This window comes from Tinamus guttatus, unplaced genomic scaffold (genome assembly GCF_059628265.1).
Source record: "Tinamus guttatus ecotype Peru unplaced genomic scaffold, ASM5962826v1 Tinamus_guttatus_pri_ptg000716l, whole genome shotgun sequence".
Taxonomy (NCBI): Eukaryota; Metazoa; Chordata; class Aves; order Tinamiformes; family Tinamidae; genus Tinamus; species Tinamus guttatus.
In genome coordinates, this window is record NW_028289250.1 from 2,717,143 (window position 1) to 2,735,437 (window position 18,295).

Consider the following 18,295-nt stretch of genomic DNA (forward strand, 5'->3'; position numbering starts at 1 on the left):
GAATGAACTTAACCTGAAGATCCTTAAAGGTACTTGAACATAGAATTCAACTCTAGTAACACACTAAAATCACAATAACAACTACTTGCCTCCAGAGGAGTTTTATTTAGCCAGAAATGAATGCCCATAAAATTATGCCTGCACTTCTATTAACAATTATATTCCTTTTAGTGGACTATAATGGACAATGAGGAGCTTCAGTATAGGCGTTTTTTTTTTTTTAATCTGAAAAGAATTTTCTACTTTACTTTGTTGAACAAATCATGTGGATGAGATATTCAAACTTAGGTATTTTACCTGCTTTGTAACTAAGCCTGCTGATTCTTCAGGCTTGACAATAAATACTACTTCAGGAATATTGTAAGAAGAGCCTTGGATGACATCTCCTACAACAAGCAAGACTGGCATTTTTAGGAATCCAATCCATCACTTGGTAGATTAGAAGAGCAAGCATTAATAAATTCTTCTATTTCAAAGTTGCATAAAACTAATGCAATGAGATACTATGGCAAGTTTTAAGGACAGCACAAAATAGTTTTTCTCAGAACTTCCTCCATGGGAATCGTTTCTGAACTTGCTTAACATAGGCTGTTAAAATTGCAATAGGAACCTCAGCCACAAAGCAGGTGAAGACAGAGAACATTACCAGATCACAGCCTGATAATTACATGGAAGTCTTCATTGCAGCTCCTTAGACATTACATCTCACAGCTATACTCTGCCAACATCTTTAGCATTTTATGTTAAGCCATAACACAGAATTTGTTTCATGAACTACTCATCAGGTAAATTTTGCTTAACCATCATATTTTTTTTTCTTTGTAAAGAACAATACAGGCGGGTAAAATTTTAAGTTGCAATTATTACAACGAAGATGTTTGTGTAATCACACTGCTGAAGAACTTTACAGTTACGAAATGTGCTCCGACGGGACTCCACCGGACTAAGACCGTGCAGACCACCCTACTGGGTCCAACCATCACTCCATCCTGCCCATACTCTGTCTCCTACCAGAGCAGTAAGAAATGCACTTTGAGGAGGGCTTGCAAGCCTGACCGCTTTTTACTGCCTATTCCCTTCCTAATCCCAAACAAAACACTACTGCCGGATTACAGATATTAGGGGACAAATCCTCACCTAGTTCCCCTTAGCATCTGTTTACAGAACCACTGCCCGTGAATCAGCCCACTGCCCTCCCGAAAACACTATATCCGCATCCGCAAACTCCTGTGGCAACTAATTTTAGAATTTCACTACCTTATTATACTCCAATGATACTAATAATAAACAAAATGTTTTCTTATCTCTTTTAAACCAGTCACAAACCACTCTAGTGAATGCCCCCTAGTTCTCACGCTGTGGGAATTGCTGGCAGCTTGGCATTCACTTTATCCCCTGGTCTCCTAATTTTGCAAGCCTTGAGGATATTTCCCTCCCCCAAACTAACGAAACCAAGCATTTCTAATCTTCTTTAAGGCATCTTGTAAGGCAACCACTCTATTCTCAATCATTTTAGTCTCCTTCTCTAGCTCCCTAGCTCTCCTTCCCTAGTTAACAACAAACCAAAAACCAAGGAGAGGAAAAAAAAAAAAATCACTAGTCAATGTTTCGAAGCCTTGTACTTGTTCTACTGTGAGCACTGCACCTCAAAGATCCAGGTTAAACCCATCCTATATGTCTTTAGTATAGAATATATATTATATGTGCATAATATTTAGTATATTCTATAGTATATAGTACATTAAATAGATATGCAAACATATAATGTTCAAGCTGGTATTTACTTGCATAAGTGAGTTACTATAAAACTATATCCAGAAATTTTAAGTTGAACATCTAAATTGCATTTCTGCAGTTGAAATGCTGTCTCTCTAGTTTCCATAGACTGCCAAGGAAGGGATTTCTCCACAGTCCACAATCCCAACATAAAGGAAGGCTACATTCATAAAGGACACCCCAACCATCACTGAGCTACGAAAGTCTGTAGGGAAGCAACAACTTAGCACCTCATGTTTTCTTTTTCTCTCTTTTTGCTTTTGGGAAGAGCGAGGAGTGAGGAAGAGAGAGAAGGCTCCAACTAACCTCTTCAGTAAGCATTTCTCTAAAGTAACAGCTATGGTTTAAGTATTCTGCCCAAATCCAAGTACGTTAGACACAGAGGGGATAAGGTCATTTTTGAGTACTTAAGGTAGGAGAGCCTGTCCACAGCTTACCAAAAGAGTAGGGATTTCTTCTACTCCATCTACCAGAATGAAATGAGGCAGTAGAAGATTTTACCCTCCACCACAGTAGAAGATTTTACCCTCAGGTGCAATAGCAGTAACAGCCTCATTTTCAAGCGCAGCTATTTTATAATGGAGAAAACCAATCAAGACTACAGTCTTTAAGAGACTAGCTGATATTTACATTTAAGCTACACATGCTCACATTTCCGGCCCCTTTAGAACTCTAATCTCTGATATTAAAATACAGATACCTTTAAATCAAAAAGACTGAAGAAAACATAGGTCATTTCTGTTACTAAGCAGGGGACCAAACAGATAACGTGCTTGTAAAATCAAATAATGATCATTTAATTCTTAACCCATAGCTATGTACCAGCTATGATGCATCTATCTAGTTAGAGATCACCAGAGCTGCGTTTGCAGACTGCTCTACCAGAAGCCTTTATAGCTCCTAGTGCTAACACAACTAGACCAAATGAGTCACAACCAACTTCTCTGCAGTAAATAGGAAGTTTACCAATTTTCAGTCAGTTTATCTACAGAAATCTACAGGAGATAAAGAAGCTGCCCAAATGTCATCAAAATTTGGTCTGAAGATTAGATACATCAGTGCCTTGCACAAGAAACTAACACAAACCACTTATAATTATACAAGTTAAATGCAAACCAGCAGCTGCAAAACATTTTGTAGCTGAACTTCACCGTCAGCCCATGGTGATGCACTTGGCTACCCCAGCAGCCTCTCTCACTGGGATTTGCTAGCAGAAAGACATCATCTCTAGTCAGGAAAGTTTGCTCAGGAAGTACCACTTCCTCCACACAATGTTTTTTAGCCAAAATGGCATTTATCTGATCTGGAAGTTAACACCAGCATGTACATCTGCAAGAAATACAAACGATTCTTAAGTGGGAACCTTTAAATGGTTCAAATTTGAGTGCTTTATTATTATTATTATCCTTCATTACTCAGAAAAGAAACAAGATTAAAGACTAACTACTGCCGGGTCTTCCTCACAGCATCCTCTAAGGCATACGTAAGGTCCATTCTATGTTGTACATTTTTGACTACTTCTTTGAACAACAACATGATTTGGCTTACTATTTTCACAGTGCTTCCATAGGTAATGTAAAAAAGAGAAGAGCTGTAACAGTCAAGTCCTAGGCAGTCACATATGCTACTCTGGCAAAATGTTTTAGGACCTTTTTCTTGAATTGAAAGTTTGAGGCTAAGAACAAGATAGAGGAGAACAAAACAAGCTTAAAATTTGGAGTATTCTATGTGAATAACTGGGCTGCTATTTGAATAATATTCCCTTTGGTCTGCAGTCCTTATGGGACATCACTAGTACTATGTACTCAAAGAGGGAGGTCACTCAATTTATTTCCCCTAGCTTACCAGACTATTTTCCCTAACTTATGAGAATCTCTCTCAAACACTGTACTTTCCACTTAATTATTTAAAAGAATGAGAACAGATTTACCATGTAAAGAAAAACTGAATTCTAGTCTGCTGTTTTGGGGTGTTTTTTCCTTGTTATTTGCCATTTAAAGGTGGCTCTGAAGTGAGTCTTATCGTGCCAATTTACTTCACAAGTTTGGAAAAATGTATTAGAAAAAGAGTATTGCAAACCTTGTTATACACACCATTTTGCATAGAAACAAGCATCATTGAAGATTAGTAATTACACTTCTTAACCAATACTACAAGTTCAGTCAAGAATTCTTTGCAACTATGAAGATGAACATCTATTAAAAGAAGTAAGAGTAGAGTGAGCATAGGCAAAAAAAAAGGCATGCTAATTTTATCAATTTATGATTAAACAATCACAAAAAAGAAATCTCACATTATTTTCTCTCTTTTTTTTTTTTTTTTTTTCTAGTAAGCAAGTAACCAGAAGAAAATTGCTTCTGTCCCTCTGGCTGCAACCTAAGATGTGGTCTTACTGGGTGAGAAGAGAGACAGGACATTTAGTAGAAAAGACTATCAAAAACATTGGATAACATCTAGATTACTTCTTCGGTAGGCTATTTTTGTATTTCTAAATATTTCATCTTAATGAGAACCAAAGATGTAATAACATTAATCAAATATGTTCAGAGTACATGCCTGGAAGCAGCTTTAGGAGACCATGTAACACATTCCTCTTCTGGAATTGAGATGAATCGCACAATAAAACACCAAATCCCCAAGCAGGGGCACAGAGTCCTTGCTTTCTTGGGATCTGCATCTTTTCTTTAGTTCCCTGGTTTCCAAGAGGAAAACTGTTCTTGCAAAATCCGTGGGAGAGACCTCAAAAGGGTGAGTCTCCTTTATCACCTTTCTTGGTGGGGAAAGGCCTCCCTCTCCCTCTTCTCTCCACTGGCACTTGTGGCCATGAAAAGGTCTATCTATCAGTTTGAGTAGGCTAGGCTAAGAATCACTCCTGACATGGAAGAAGTCACTGCAATTATCTCAATTTTAGAAGCAGATCAAGCTTCAGGTTGTCCAAACAGAAATCAGGTTTTATTACCTTTAAGGTACTTCGGAACAAAATCCCATGATATTCAAAAAAACTAATGAGAAAAAGCAGCCTTAAGGTATTTCCATCAAGCTACCCATCTTGCTCTTTGTAAACCAGCGGGCGAGCAGATGATTTTACAAACTGCAGCACATCGGGCTGCAGTGAACTTTATCAAGTATTCCAATCTCAGCTTCATTCCTACTACAAACAAGTTGCGTTTCAGATGTTTTAGGCAGCCTGATCAGCATTAGCTAACACTAAAACACTAGATGAAATGCTTTCAGTATTTTCCTGCACTAACAGGACACACACATTCCAAGTTTCACACACATTCCCTGTCCTTGACATTTAAGATAAAGTTCAAGGGAAGGAAAGAATCCTAATGAATCCAGAACCACTGATGAAGAGTAGAATTACTGAGGACAAATGACTAAGGAAGATCCTTCTATACATTTACTTCAATGACAAATTTTGACTAATATAATTTAATTCAGCAACTGGCATAGCTCTCTCAATAGCAGCACTATTAACACCCAGCACCCTTACTTTTACATAAGTTTACGTACCCAAAACAGACTAGGTCTTTGCAGGAAGTGATTCAGTTAGAACTTCTTCTCCTACACAGACTAAAACTGCCTTTAAGTTGTTTAAACCTCAGACAAAAGCAGTGATCTAGAATCTCTTACCAAAAAGATTTTGACTCTAAGACAGAACTGTCTTCATCTACAATAGAAACAGCATTAAACAGATCTGTGACAGCCAGACCAGACTAAAAACTAGACATCAAAAAAAATACAGTTGCACAGAAAAAGCACTTTCACAAAAGCATTGTAAAAGCAAGAACAATCGGGATCGAGCCTCTGGAGGTTGACAGATCTGCTAAATAAAGAGGTGTACTACCCTAGCACAGTCCTCATTAATGAAATTTATTTTAGCTATATCTGTGACTCATTATTTTCAGCTAGGCTTAAATTCAGAGATGCAAGTACTGATGCCAGAGATTTGTCATGAGAAGTTCATCTGTATTTGAAGTTAACAGAAGTAATAACTTAATAACTCCTTCATAATTATGTAAGTGATGTTATTAGCAAGTGTCTATGATAGAAGAGTTGAAGAAGGTTGCCTGAGCATCATCAGTTAATCTGAATATTAAGACACTGACATAGCCTTGATTAGCATTCAAGTATCATTTCTGATAACACAGTTCAAACCTATGGTTCAACATAAAGTCAGCTTACTTTAAAAGGTACTGAAAGACAGACTACTGGCAATGGGGGAACGAATGCACTCTCACAACAGACTTGTTAAACAAGTACAACAAACCATTTCTTCCTTAGGCCAGCAGACAAATAAATAAATAAGCTTTATGTTGAACAATGAAAAGTCTGAAGAAGAATCTTGTCTACTTAATCAGATGCGCTTTGAAGGGTTAATTATAAATCCACCTCACAACTCACAAGAACTGAAGTACATTTTGATGGAACACTACAGGATGAGACACAGAAGGAGGAAAAGAAAAAACCCAAGAGATTAGAAGACAGAAACCTTTCGCAGCACTTTCTCCTCTCAAAACTACTAAGGGATATACCTGTCAACTGTGAAGTCGCTATCAGATAATTAAGATTAAGGACTAAGAACTGTTCCCACAATCCAAATTTTTCAGTTCTGCTGAACTTCATATATGTCATAACAATTTATAAGTCTTACTTGGTTTCTTGTTGAGATGCTACCTAAAGAACCCTACAAAAACAAACGTAAGTATGGAAACCCTCAGAAATAAGGCAAGGTTTTGCTGCTCCAGAAAACGAGAAATAAGGACTCTAGCAGGAATGGCGTACCTACAAAGCAGTAACTGAGGATGTCTCTTCAGGGCACTTTAGAGGCAATCTTGAGGAACTCATAGCTTTCCTTTGGAAAATCTCTGTAAAAATAGAGACCCTGGACACTTGGAAGAAGCCTTAGGAAATTACTAAGTTTCTGTCAAACAGGAAGTTTTGTTAGAATTGGTTTGCCAGCATAAATTTCGCTTTCACATTTTCTTTATCACATCTCAAACTGTGAGTCATTTCTACTTTTCCAGTCACGACACTAATGAAACTGCTCCTTTTTTTTCTACCACAGCAATAACACTATTTCAATTCTAAGAGCCTTTCCAGAGCGACCGAGAAAAAACATATCCAGTAAAACCTCCAATTAAGAGCCTAGTGAATTGGGCACTCCATCAGAAGTCTGAAAGCCTAAACTGGGACCCAACGGTGCAATTTCTTGTTACTTTTCACTCTAAAATCCTAGTTCATTTTCAGTAGTGGGATTCTATACTACTGTGAGGACAAGAAGTAAAATCACCCAACGTGCTCCACCTCTGTGGTTCACAAGCAGCTGGGAGGTGCCAGGAATCAGACCGTGTTTGTGCAACACCTGTAGCCTTGGAAGCGTTGCAAGTTTTGCAAAGGTATTTTCCTCCCCAAACTCACCAGCAAGTTTGAGGCTGAAAGGTTCTATTCTATATCTGTTAAGTTCCTGCCTTATCAGTACTAAAACAGCTACAAGGAAGAAAAGTTTACATACTAAAGTTCATTTTTGTACAGTACCGTGTGAGATTTACTGTTATATTTCAGGCATTTTCAAACAATGATCACTACTAGAAAATAGTGTATTGTACAATTATGGTACATGCTGAAATTCCTCAAACAGAGACCCAACTTTCTTGCTTTGATGGAAATACCACCAACTCTCCCAATATGTCTTCCTGTAGACTTAAGAAATACACCACCCTATGAAATTCTGAGTAACTCACTCACAGCTTTCTCTGTGCAGAACTAATCCTATGTGATTTCATGCACTTTGAAGAGTTACACGTCGCACTATCACTTTGGTCTTCTTTCATTCTGGCTATATCCAAAGGTCAAGTGATTTTCTTCATTTAGGGGACTGAGACTTTTCATTGAAATAAAGTTAATGACAGCTAATGATACGCATGCAAACCATGTACTGGAAGGTGTGGTAAGAAACGTGGCAATGCTTTAAAAAAAAAAAAAAGAAAGAAAAAAAAAGAAATGTGATAATATGTAACTGAAGTATTCCTAGAAAAAAAAAAATGTTGTTCTATGTGAATTGAGTAGTAAGATAGCAAATAAACATTTTCTTATTAATAGGAAATCACAGAGTTGCTCTAGCGTGAGCAACTGCAAACATTAAAAAGTTTAAAGCTGCAAAAGAAAAGTATACTTCCTAAAACAGGAAAATTTGTGCACAGACCAGAAAAATATTGGCATACCTAGGTTAATTTAGGGTGGACAAGAACTCTCAAGATTATTTGGTCCAATCCCTTTCCTGAAGCAACTTGAACGTGAAGCTCAATTTTACTGTTAGACACTGGGTTTAAAAACAGAAATCCTTGCTCAGAATGCTTTAACAGAACTCCAGCCACCACTCTGCCACTCTTCTTTCTGAAGGTAGAATCCACAGGAGTACAGATAGCTCATAAAAACACTGCAAGCGGGAATTTCAGCGATATGATGGAAAAAAAGAGGAAACAATTACTTACTGATTTAGTTTAAAAAAAAAAAGGAACCAGTATCAAAGGAACAAAGTATTAGCAGTATGAAAGACCAAAAAGAAAAACAAATGTTTTAATGAATGAAGTAGCATCCCAGCAAGTCCGAAATGAAATTTTGTTAAAGCATCAGAGATTTCACTGAATTACTTGAATTTTGGTATGCATCTAGAGCAAAATTATCCAGATGCTGCAATATAAACATTTCATCAGAAACGGACTGCATGGAAGCACACATGTAGGCTTTCAGCTATTTTCATCAGAGAATTTAGCATTTGTGAGATCTCTCACAAAGGCCAAAGAATGGAAGTCGCATAAAGCAAGTTTCATATGCTTCAAATATATGACAACTACTCTCATTTGCCTACATAAGAATCTTATTTTACTGCTGAAAAGAATGGGGAGGGAAATGAACAGATGCTGACATTCAGAATGATTTGGATCTTCAGATATTTAATGAGAGAATGACAAACCACCTAATTTTTTTTTCCTTCCTGTGGACTGGGTTAGCAACAGAAAGGAAAAAAAGTCCTCTCTAATTAAAGAATCTATTCTGCTTGGGAATAAAGAGCACTAGGCATAATGTGGTCTGCATGGAATGCACAATACTGTAATTTTACTTGTAGTCCATTATCTTGAAGAACTTCTAGTGAAATAGTCTTCCTTTGTGGGATTCTCTCTATCATCATGGAGACTGAGCTCCAAGCTGCCAACAACAATTTTCAAGGTGCGGAGCACCAATAAACATTTTGCATTCATTTTGGCAGAAGATCAAAACAGTTTTCATTTGATACATTCTCCTAGTTTTGCTATTGATAATTAAAGTACAGAAAACTGAAGCAACTTGTTTAAGATGAGGCAGTTAAATATCAAGGAGCAGGAAACATTCTTTAAATCTTCTGCTTTTACTTGAAAGTTTTCTCTACCTCTCACAATAGTTGGTTGATATATTTTTTGGGGGGCAAGGGGAGAAGAGGCAGGGGGTGTTGTTTTAATTTCAGAGCTCTGTACAGTTAATAATTTAAAGTTTTGAGAAAACAACAACCTAAAGAGAGACAAATCCTTAAAAGTATTTTTTCTCCTTTCTGAAACTCCTTTATAGAACCATAGAATCACAGAATGTTTAAGGTTGGAAAGGACCTTTAGAAGTCATCTAGTCCAACCCCCCTGCACACGCAGGGTCACCTAGAGCACGTGGCACAGGACTGCATCCAAGCGGGTTTTGAAGATCTCCAGAGAAGGAGACTCCACAACCTCTCTGGGCAGCCTGTTCCAGGGCTCTGTCACTTTGACTGTTAAAAAAATTTTCCTTAAGTTCCTGTGGAACTTTTGATGCTTCAGTTTGTGGCCATCAGCTCTACTTCTATCGGGGCCACTGAAAAGAGGCCAGCACCATCCTCCTCACTCCCTCCCTTGAGGTATTTATATACACTGATCAGGTCCCCTCTCAGCCTTCTCTTCTCCAGGCTGAACAGGCCCAGCTCCCTCAGCCTCTCCTCATAGGGCAGATGTTCCAGGCCCCTGATCATCCTTGTGGTCCTGCGCTGGACTCTCTCCAGCAGCTCCACATCCCTCTTGTACTGTGGAGCCCAGAACTGGACACAATACTCCAGATGTGGCCTCACCAGGGCTAAGTAGAGTGGCAGGATCACCTCCCTCGACCTGCTGGAGACGCTCTTCTTAACGCACCCCAGGATCCCATTGGCCTTCTTGGCCACAAGGCCACACTGCTGCCTCATGGTCAACTTGTCGTCCACCATGATGCCCAGGTCCCTCTCTGCAGAGCTGCTCTCCAGAAGGTCAGTCCCCAGCCTGTACTGGTGTCTGGGGTTATTCCTCCCCAGGTGCAGGACCTTGCATTTGGCCTTGTTGAATTTCATGAGGTTTTTCACTGCCCAGTTGTCCAGTCTGTCCAGGTCCCTCTGGATGGCAGCGCAGCCCTCTGGGGTATCAGCTACTCCTCCCAGTTTCATATCATCATATAATTTATATGATTCGTATAATTTATGTGTTACTATGTTCAGATCACATTCTACTTCTCAAGGCCCTTTTAAGAGTGAAAGTAACCAACAAAATGCAAGCAGAGTTGAGAACCATGACACTGAAGGCTGTCAGGGGGGTCTTGGGGTAAAGCCCACCACTTAATATTGCTTAAGATATGTTAGACAATGTCTCATTTAACCAAACTCATCAAAAGGTTTTAGTACTCATTGGAAAAAAAGAAAAAAAAATGAGTATATATGATTGTTATATGTGAGGCTTATCCAAAAGTTCCCGACCATGTACGTCCTGATCTAATGATCCAGATATGTTCAGGAAAGAAATAAAGAATCATAGATATACTCTTAATAGCTTCACATCTTTCTACTGGGTCAGCAAACAAAAGATGAGAGTAATCCTGGTAGCAACAGCTAATTGGTTTTAGGTGTGGGGAAAGCCCAAGAAACCGGCCTGCAGCAACATGGCACACGAGGCCACTGAGAGCCTGCGCTGACCGTAGGAAAGCAGTAAGTTGCTAGAAAGCAACGAACGGTGAGAACAGCAGCTCTTTGCGGGTCACATCCGCAAACCTCCAACACCGCGGAAGGCCGAGCCCGAGCGGGAGCCACTGCACACAGACCTCAGCCAAGACTCAGGCACCACCGCCCGCAGCAGCGAGTGGCCCACAAGCAGCACGGTGACCCTGGTGGCACGACGGGCCACAGCGAGAGGGGCAGAGCAGGTATCGCCACCACCCGCTACGCCCCTCCTTCCCAGTAAAGACATTTAGAGAATTAAAATGTGTGTCTGCTCTTCGGCCTTACTACTCCCCACTCAATTTCCCCAATGATATAGGAAATAAAAAGGGGTTTAAGCATTTTCAATAAATGCAAATGCTGGGGAGGGAGGTATAGCTGGGCTGTTTGAGAGTCAGGAACAGGGAGACCACTAACAGATATTACACCAATGTCCTATCCTACAGAGCTATATACTTCATAGTTCTCTCTCATTCACAGCAAGGTGACCAAGTGCCTTCAACCATGGCTGAAAACAGAAGTAGGGCAGGAAGAAGAGAGTCTTTATAATGAATTGCTCAATCTGTTCCTTTCTATAGAGGGCAGAAAATACTTCTGTAATTAAGAATAATAGCAGAGCAAGACTGCTCTTAGAAAGGCATCCGCAGCTTTAGAAAGGCAGTCTTGCAGTTAAATCCAAGTTGGGAATATTTCTTAGTAGCTCTGGAAATGGAACCAATTAAAAAAATAAATAAATAAAAGTAAAGACAACAGGATATACAGCTCACGTTAAGCTGGCGACTTAACCTAGTAACTATTACTCTGGTGACTCAAAGGAGTTTTAATTTAAGTTTTTATTTAAAGTTTTAATTTAAGTTTTAATTTAAGTTTTAATTTAAAAGCAGTCTCTTCGTAACATGTCTGGGACCTCTCTCCCCCTTAAAACTGTCAGATCTAGAGCCAATTGCTGCGTAGAGGCATGGACCTGCACAGCCCTGTCTTGGACGCGCTAAGGCACCAATGCCACCACTTTCTCCTTTTCAATTTTAACTCATCAACCACAACAACAAGGAGAAACAACAGTAATGGAGTGGCAATTCTAATCAGATCAGTGAGACATGCAACCTATAGATCAACATTTCCATTTGCACAACCACATTATGGATTTGAAGAATTTGATACAGTGTTCATGTTACTTTGTTGCTATTTATCACTGATTGATAAATAAACCAAAGCACTGAACTCCAGAGCACTTCTATCACAGAATCACAGACTGCTTAAGGTTGGAAGGGACCTCTAGAGATCACCTAGTCCAGCCCCCCTGCACACACAGGGTCACCTAGAGCACGTGGCACAGGACTGCGTCCAAGCGGGTTTGGAAGATCTCCAGAGAAGGAGACTCCCCAACCTCTCTGGGCAGCCTGTTCCAGTCCCAGTTTTTGATTATTTTAAGAAAGAGTTTTAGATCTAGTGTTGCATACATAACTGCAATGTGATAATATTTAGCATGTGTGCATTAAAATGTGCTCTTCCTCCTCCAGTTCCCAGAGAGTCCTTGCAAGCAAAAATAAGATAGGAGCATGGTTAAGAAATTCCTGCTCGCAGTTAAGCTTTCCTGGCCAATATTTGCCTCGAAGTTAAAATACCTACATTGCAGACCATTCAGATATAGAGAACATGTAATGGGATTAGCTGATATATTGCCCAAAGTCAATGAGGACTGTAGTATTAATTTCTTTAAATATTAATAATATCTAGAACAGTTCAGTTCATTAAACAAGCTTATTTAAGGACATTATCTTAAATACTCTTTTTTTAAAAAAAACTATTGCCTTACAACTACTCAGATCGCCTTCTTGCGCTATGCAGTAAATGAAAGCTAAAGATGATGCACCTTTTTTTTAAGAAGCAAGTAAAACACTAATACCCAACTCTCAGCTACTGGTAGGCAGTGGAAAAAGTATTATCCTTTCTCTACTTCTCCACAATGACTCTTGCAACCTTGCACTTCTAGTATTTTCTTCTCAATGAATAACTCTGCTAACTCTCAGTCCCTCAAGTCCACCCTCATTTCAGTTAAAAAACATTTTGTAGCTCAGCAGAGTAAGCAGTTCCCCACTTTAAAGACTCTTTGCACCTAGTTAGATGCCCATAAATATTTAGTGTGTAAAACAACTTGCAAGTCAACAAGCACTGATCCAGACCACTTTTTGAGGGAGTTTTCATCAGTGAGCAGTAGAATGAAACAAACAGCTCTGGTAAGTTTCACTGCTTCCAAGGTAGGCTTCTCAAACCAGTTTCAACAGACATTAAGCAAGAGGCTGGTTTTACATTTGGAATCCATCCTTTGCTGCCTTCTTCCCTACCTCCTTCCAATAAAGCAATCACAGAAGATTTAACTTCTGCAGACTTGCTGGGTTACAGGGCTGCCCCATCAGTCCATACTAAGGCCTTTTAATTAGTTTGTCTACAATTCAAAATCAGTATCAAGACATTGCCAGAGAAGAGCATATTTGTCTCCATTAGTGGAGCTCAAATGTCTCACCTTCTGCATGATAATTCCTCCCTTCCCTTGGAAATACGTTTCTGCTAATGTTGCAGCTTCCCCTGAAACTAACTCCGCTCCTTCCCTCGCAATCCTGCAACGCTTCTCCTGTCTATTTAAAATGCAGATCACACTGAGGGAATTCACACGCGTAGTCAAGGGTAAGTGCCAGTAAACAGATTTTATTAAGTTGTCATTACCTAACCTGGAACATCACATTGCCCAAAATTACAAACACGTAAATGTTGAGTAAGTATGTTTTGCTCCTTCCTTCTCCTCCAATCTCTCACCGCATCTCCAGGTAATTTATTTTGTCGCTATGAGTGCACTTAATCCCCCTCCTCCCAACACACTTTATTTTTCATTTAAATCATCCTTGTCACCTTTTAAAAAAATGCAGTTTATTAAGACTAGTTTCAAATATGCATTCACCATCACTACACAGTCATACTTCGGTATCAGTTCTCACAAAACTTGTAAAACTCTCAAAATCATACAAATTACTTCCATTCGGCCTCTTAAAGCTTTTAATTTGATACTAAAGTTCTAATTTTCCAATCTGTGCAAGAGAGCCCACTGAAGACAGTTAATCTTGCAGATGAAAATGGGATGATACTGAAGACTTTCTACTTGCAGAGGATCATAAGCAGCAGAGAGCAAAGGAAGACAGGAGATTTACCTGCAGTTTAGAGCAGATTAAGTCAATTTTTCTAGCAAGAGGGCCTAAACCTTCTCAGAAAAGGTCAAAGTCTAGGTAATTTCGGGCTAACAGGAAATTCAATTTATTTTCTCTGTTGTTAAGTAAGGTTCATGCAAGGGCAGTGTCAATGAATCTACGGGGCACTTTCTTTTTTAAAAAAATTTAAACACTTACTTTATCACACGGCTTGGATAGTACCATATGCGTAAGGCTACCAACCTCTACATAGTTTGCTTTTCAGTGGACAGAAACAAACAAGGTTACTGTTGCTTTTTTCTACAAATTCATTATGCTCAGTCCCTTGTAAGCTATTAGTAAAACACAAATCCTGTACATTTCAGTTTTCCCCCTTTAAACCATCTTTTGGCAGCATGAAAGTAGTGATGGGTAATTACAGTATTGCAAAAGTTCTCTCAAGACCAAAAAAAAAAGAAAAGGAAAAATTTCAATTCCACGTTATAGAGCAAAACAACCATGAAACAGAGCTCAGATCAGGCCTCTCTTTAGATTTGCATTCAGCTGCTGTAAACTGTCAGTGCACTCGTAACCCTTTACAAAATATATACATTAACTTGAGATAATGGGGACTGAGCAGCCGTACCTCACATCGTTGAGGCAACTGGAACTGACACATAAACAACAACCAGGACAGCCAGGCCACCCCCCAGCAAAAATTGGAGCTTTGTCCCCTCCAAACCCATACCTGGTTTCCACAGCGTGTCCTACTGGGTCCAGCAGCAGAATCAAAATGCCACTTCTGTGAGGCAAAACTAATTTCTTTTTCAGAATATAAAAGGATACAGCCTTAATGCTCCAGTCTGAGTCCCGATGGCCAGGATTTTCTGAACAGGATCAAATGCCAAGGCTGAAGGTTGATAGGGGAAACCATGGCGTACAGTCTAACCAACCAGAGCATTGCAGCAGTGATGGGACAAGCAGCAGACCAAAAATAAATACAATCAATATTACACGTTAGGGAATAGGATTCAATTTTAATCACGGTTAAGAAAGGAACTATAAAGCATTTTAACAACAGCCTGGGAATAAGAGCCCTCTTACATGAACTAATTATAAAGGATTTTTTTAGTTATAATCCAGTCATTCATCCTTGAGTCCTGAACGACAGCCACACATAATGAAACTTAATTCCAATCTTACATTGCTTCTGTGCAAAGACCTATCAGTGCTGCATTTTATTTTTTCACCCACGTCATCCTCTAACTACTCCAGTTTTCAGCTCTGTCGAAGGCCCTTAGCAAATAAAACGCAAGATGCTCCTAGAAGTTTGGTAGCAAAGCCAGAATTGCCATTATAGCTATTGCAAATCACTAGACCTGCTTTTCAGAGAACCACTTCAAATTCGCTCCAACAGGCCCCACATGACACTGCAACCTCTCTGAGCACCTTAAGAAAAACATAAACAAAACCCCAGGCTCCACAAAACAAATCTCTCTACCTCTCCTGCCTTCAAAAAACCCCAACCCCTCACAGAAGAAATCAATGCAAAAGCCCCTCGGCCAAGGCATTATTTTTAATATGAAGCTACTGACATGGTTAGCTTTTTAGGTCAGTCAAAGCTAACTTAATAATTGACCAAGCGATAATTACATTACACTTCTTGAGCAGTTATTGATCAGAATTGAGAACATAACTGAACTAACAGCAGGTAACTTCGTTATTATAAATGCAAATATACGCAGCTCAAGGAACACGAAAGCCAGATTTTCAATCTCAAAACCCTTAGTTTACAACGGCTATTTTAGGACCTCACAAACGCAAAGGTAACTACTTCGGATATACTCCTTTTACTCGGATGAAGTTGTGGAGACATCGCGCCCCCCGCAAGGTTTCACAGTAAATAAGACGCCACTAATGGCCCTGACTGCTCTTTCCCACGTCCCTGGCCGACAACTCGTAAAAGGGGCAGAAAAGCCCGCAACGCTCGATAAAACGGGAAGGAGGATCCACGCAGCGAGCCCGGCCACAACGCGCTAGGCCACGGGTGCATCGGAAAGATAAAAAATAACAATAAAAAAAAGAAAGGGCATTGATATTCAAATCAGCTCTTCTTCCCCCTGCTCGGCACGGCTGCCGGATTAATTCGCTGCATCATTTTCCGAGGCGTGCACACACCAACCGCAGCTACCCTATCGCGCACGGCCGAAAAGGAAAAGGGAAAAAAAAAAAAAAAAAGAGGAACTTTTCCCCGTCGCCGGAGCAGGGTTGCAACAGCAGCAGCAGGGACACCCTGCCGCGAGGCGCCACGCGCGGCTCCGCCGTTTTGGCCGTTTTCGTGCCTTTTCCCCCGTTCCTGCGCTCCGCCGCCGGCGCAGCGGGCGCGCACACCCCGCGGCGCGGAGCGGCGCCGGGCCCAGGCGCAGGGGCCGCGGCGGCGCCGGGCGAGCCCCTTCCCGCCGCCCTCACCTTGCACAGCTGGAAGTGCTCGGACTGGAGCGTCTCCGGGATGTCGCTCTCGCGGGCGCCCGCCTGCTGCTGCTGCGCGGCCGCCGCCGAGGCGGAGGACGACACGGCCGTGAGCCCGTCCAGCACCTTCCTGATGTTGAATTTCCTCATGGCTCCCGGCGGCGCTGCCCGCTCCGCCGGCCTGGCCGCCGCCGCACGAGCCGCCGCCGCCGCCGCGGAGGGCGGCGCAGGGGGCGGCCGCGCTCCGCGCTGCTCCCGCTGCGGCTCCTCCCGCTCCGCGCGGCGCCAGCCCGGCAGGCAGCGGCGCTCCGCACCCTGCGGCCAAGCAGACACGCGAGGGCTCAGACCGCGCCAGCGCCCGCCGCCCCGCCGGCACCGCCTCCCATGGCGGCGCCCGCCGCTTCCCCCCTCCGCTCCGCTCCGCTCCGCTCGCGCCCGCACCGCGGCTCGGCCACCCGCCGCCGCCGCCGCCTCCTCCTCCTCCTCAGCGGCGCGGCTGCTCCCGGCTGCTGCCGCCCGCCCCCGCAACCATCACCCGCCTCCTCCTCCTCCTCCTCCTCCTGCTCCTGCTGCTGCTGCTGCTGCTGCTGCGGGCGCCTCCCCCCTCGCCTGACAGCGCAGCGCCCCGCGCAGCAGCGGCGCCCGCCGCGGCGCCCGGCCTCGCAGCGGCGGAGCGGCCGCGCGTGCGCAGCGCCGGCACCCGGATGTGGCGGCGGGGCCTGGGCGCCGCCGCAGCGCGCAGCCCTGCGCGGGGCGGCTCGCGCCAAACGGCCCGTGCAGCGCGCGGCGCCGCTCCGCTCCCCCGCCAACGCCGGAGGACGCCCGTAAACGCCCCGAGACCCCGTGCCCTGCGCGGTACCCAGCGCGTTGCTACGCTGGGTGCCGCTGCACGGTCGGGCTGTGGTGTAGGGGTTGTTCGTGGCGAGGGCCAAGGGGACTGGCGACCACCGCGCACAGTAACGGCGATTTGCAGAGTCCCCACGAGCCCCTGCTTTGTGAGGGCGTTCAGCGGCGTTAGGAAGATGTGTCCCTTCGTTCGGCAAAACTCAACTGTGCAAGTGGAGCAAAGCGCAGCGCCCTCGCGCTGCCCGCTATTGCGGGGGCGACTTCAGGTTACCGTGCCTGCAGCCCGCTTTTATTTCTCATTTGTAGGTGGTATTTTTGGTTACCTTTTCAGTGGTTCAGGGAGCAGCCGTTATTCTTGCCCCTCGGCATTGTCTATTGCTGAGAATAATTATTGTCACTTTCCTAAGCTCTCTTTTCAGTAAGAGATAGATTAATTCTCACTTTTGGAGAAGGATTTGGAGGAACTTGTACAGGTGTGATTCAAGACTTTGGCTGGCATCCCCGTCTGCAGCAGGGACGTCTTAGCGGTGAAGGACTCGGCACAGGGCACGTGTTGTCCTTAAGTGGCGTTTTCTGTGTGAGAGCAAAGGGTGCTTTATTAGCACAGTAACTGTGTTAGCAAAGGCTAAAAGAGTAACAGCTGGAACACTGAGGGGTAATCAGAATGCAGCAAAATAGCTATAATTGCAGCTATAGTAATTACCTTAAAGTAAAAATTCCACTGTCTTTTCTGAGACATGTATCTCCATGTCAATTTTAAGCCATATTCCCATCAGGTATATGATGCATAAGCATTTAAAAGAAACTGAGACAGTTTACATGTTCTAATGAGGTGACTGAGTCATGAATTTACAGAGCTGTTCTCTTGTATTACTGAGACTATTGAACATTTCCTCAGAGGATCTTGGTAAACATGCAGAAGAAGAATGCCTCCAGAGATGGTGTAATTCTTAAAATACATGAAAAAAAGTAGACTTAAGAGCCAGTAGATATCTAATAAAAA

General features: G+C 42.3%; 1 protein-coding gene across 3 annotated transcripts in view; it reads right to left on the minus strand.

The window, feature by feature from the left end:
* STXBP5 (syntaxin binding protein 5) overlaps nucleotides 1-16,632 on the minus strand; it is a 101,735-nt gene extending 85,103 nt beyond the window's left edge. For all 3 annotated transcript variants that reach the window (XM_088537038.1, XM_088537037.1, XM_088537039.1), the window contains exons 1-2: nucleotides 16,447-16,632; nucleotides 14,824-14,921 (exon numbers count right to left, since the gene is read on the minus strand). In XM_088537038.1, coding sequence (XP_088393164.1) covers nucleotides 14,824-14,921; nucleotides 16,447-16,596 — 248 coding nt within the window. In that variant the 5' untranslated portion in view covers nucleotides 16,597-16,632. The remainder of the gene's footprint in view (nucleotides 1-14,823; nucleotides 14,922-16,446) is intronic.
* Between the last annotated feature and the right edge of the window lie 1,663 nt (nucleotides 16,633-18,295).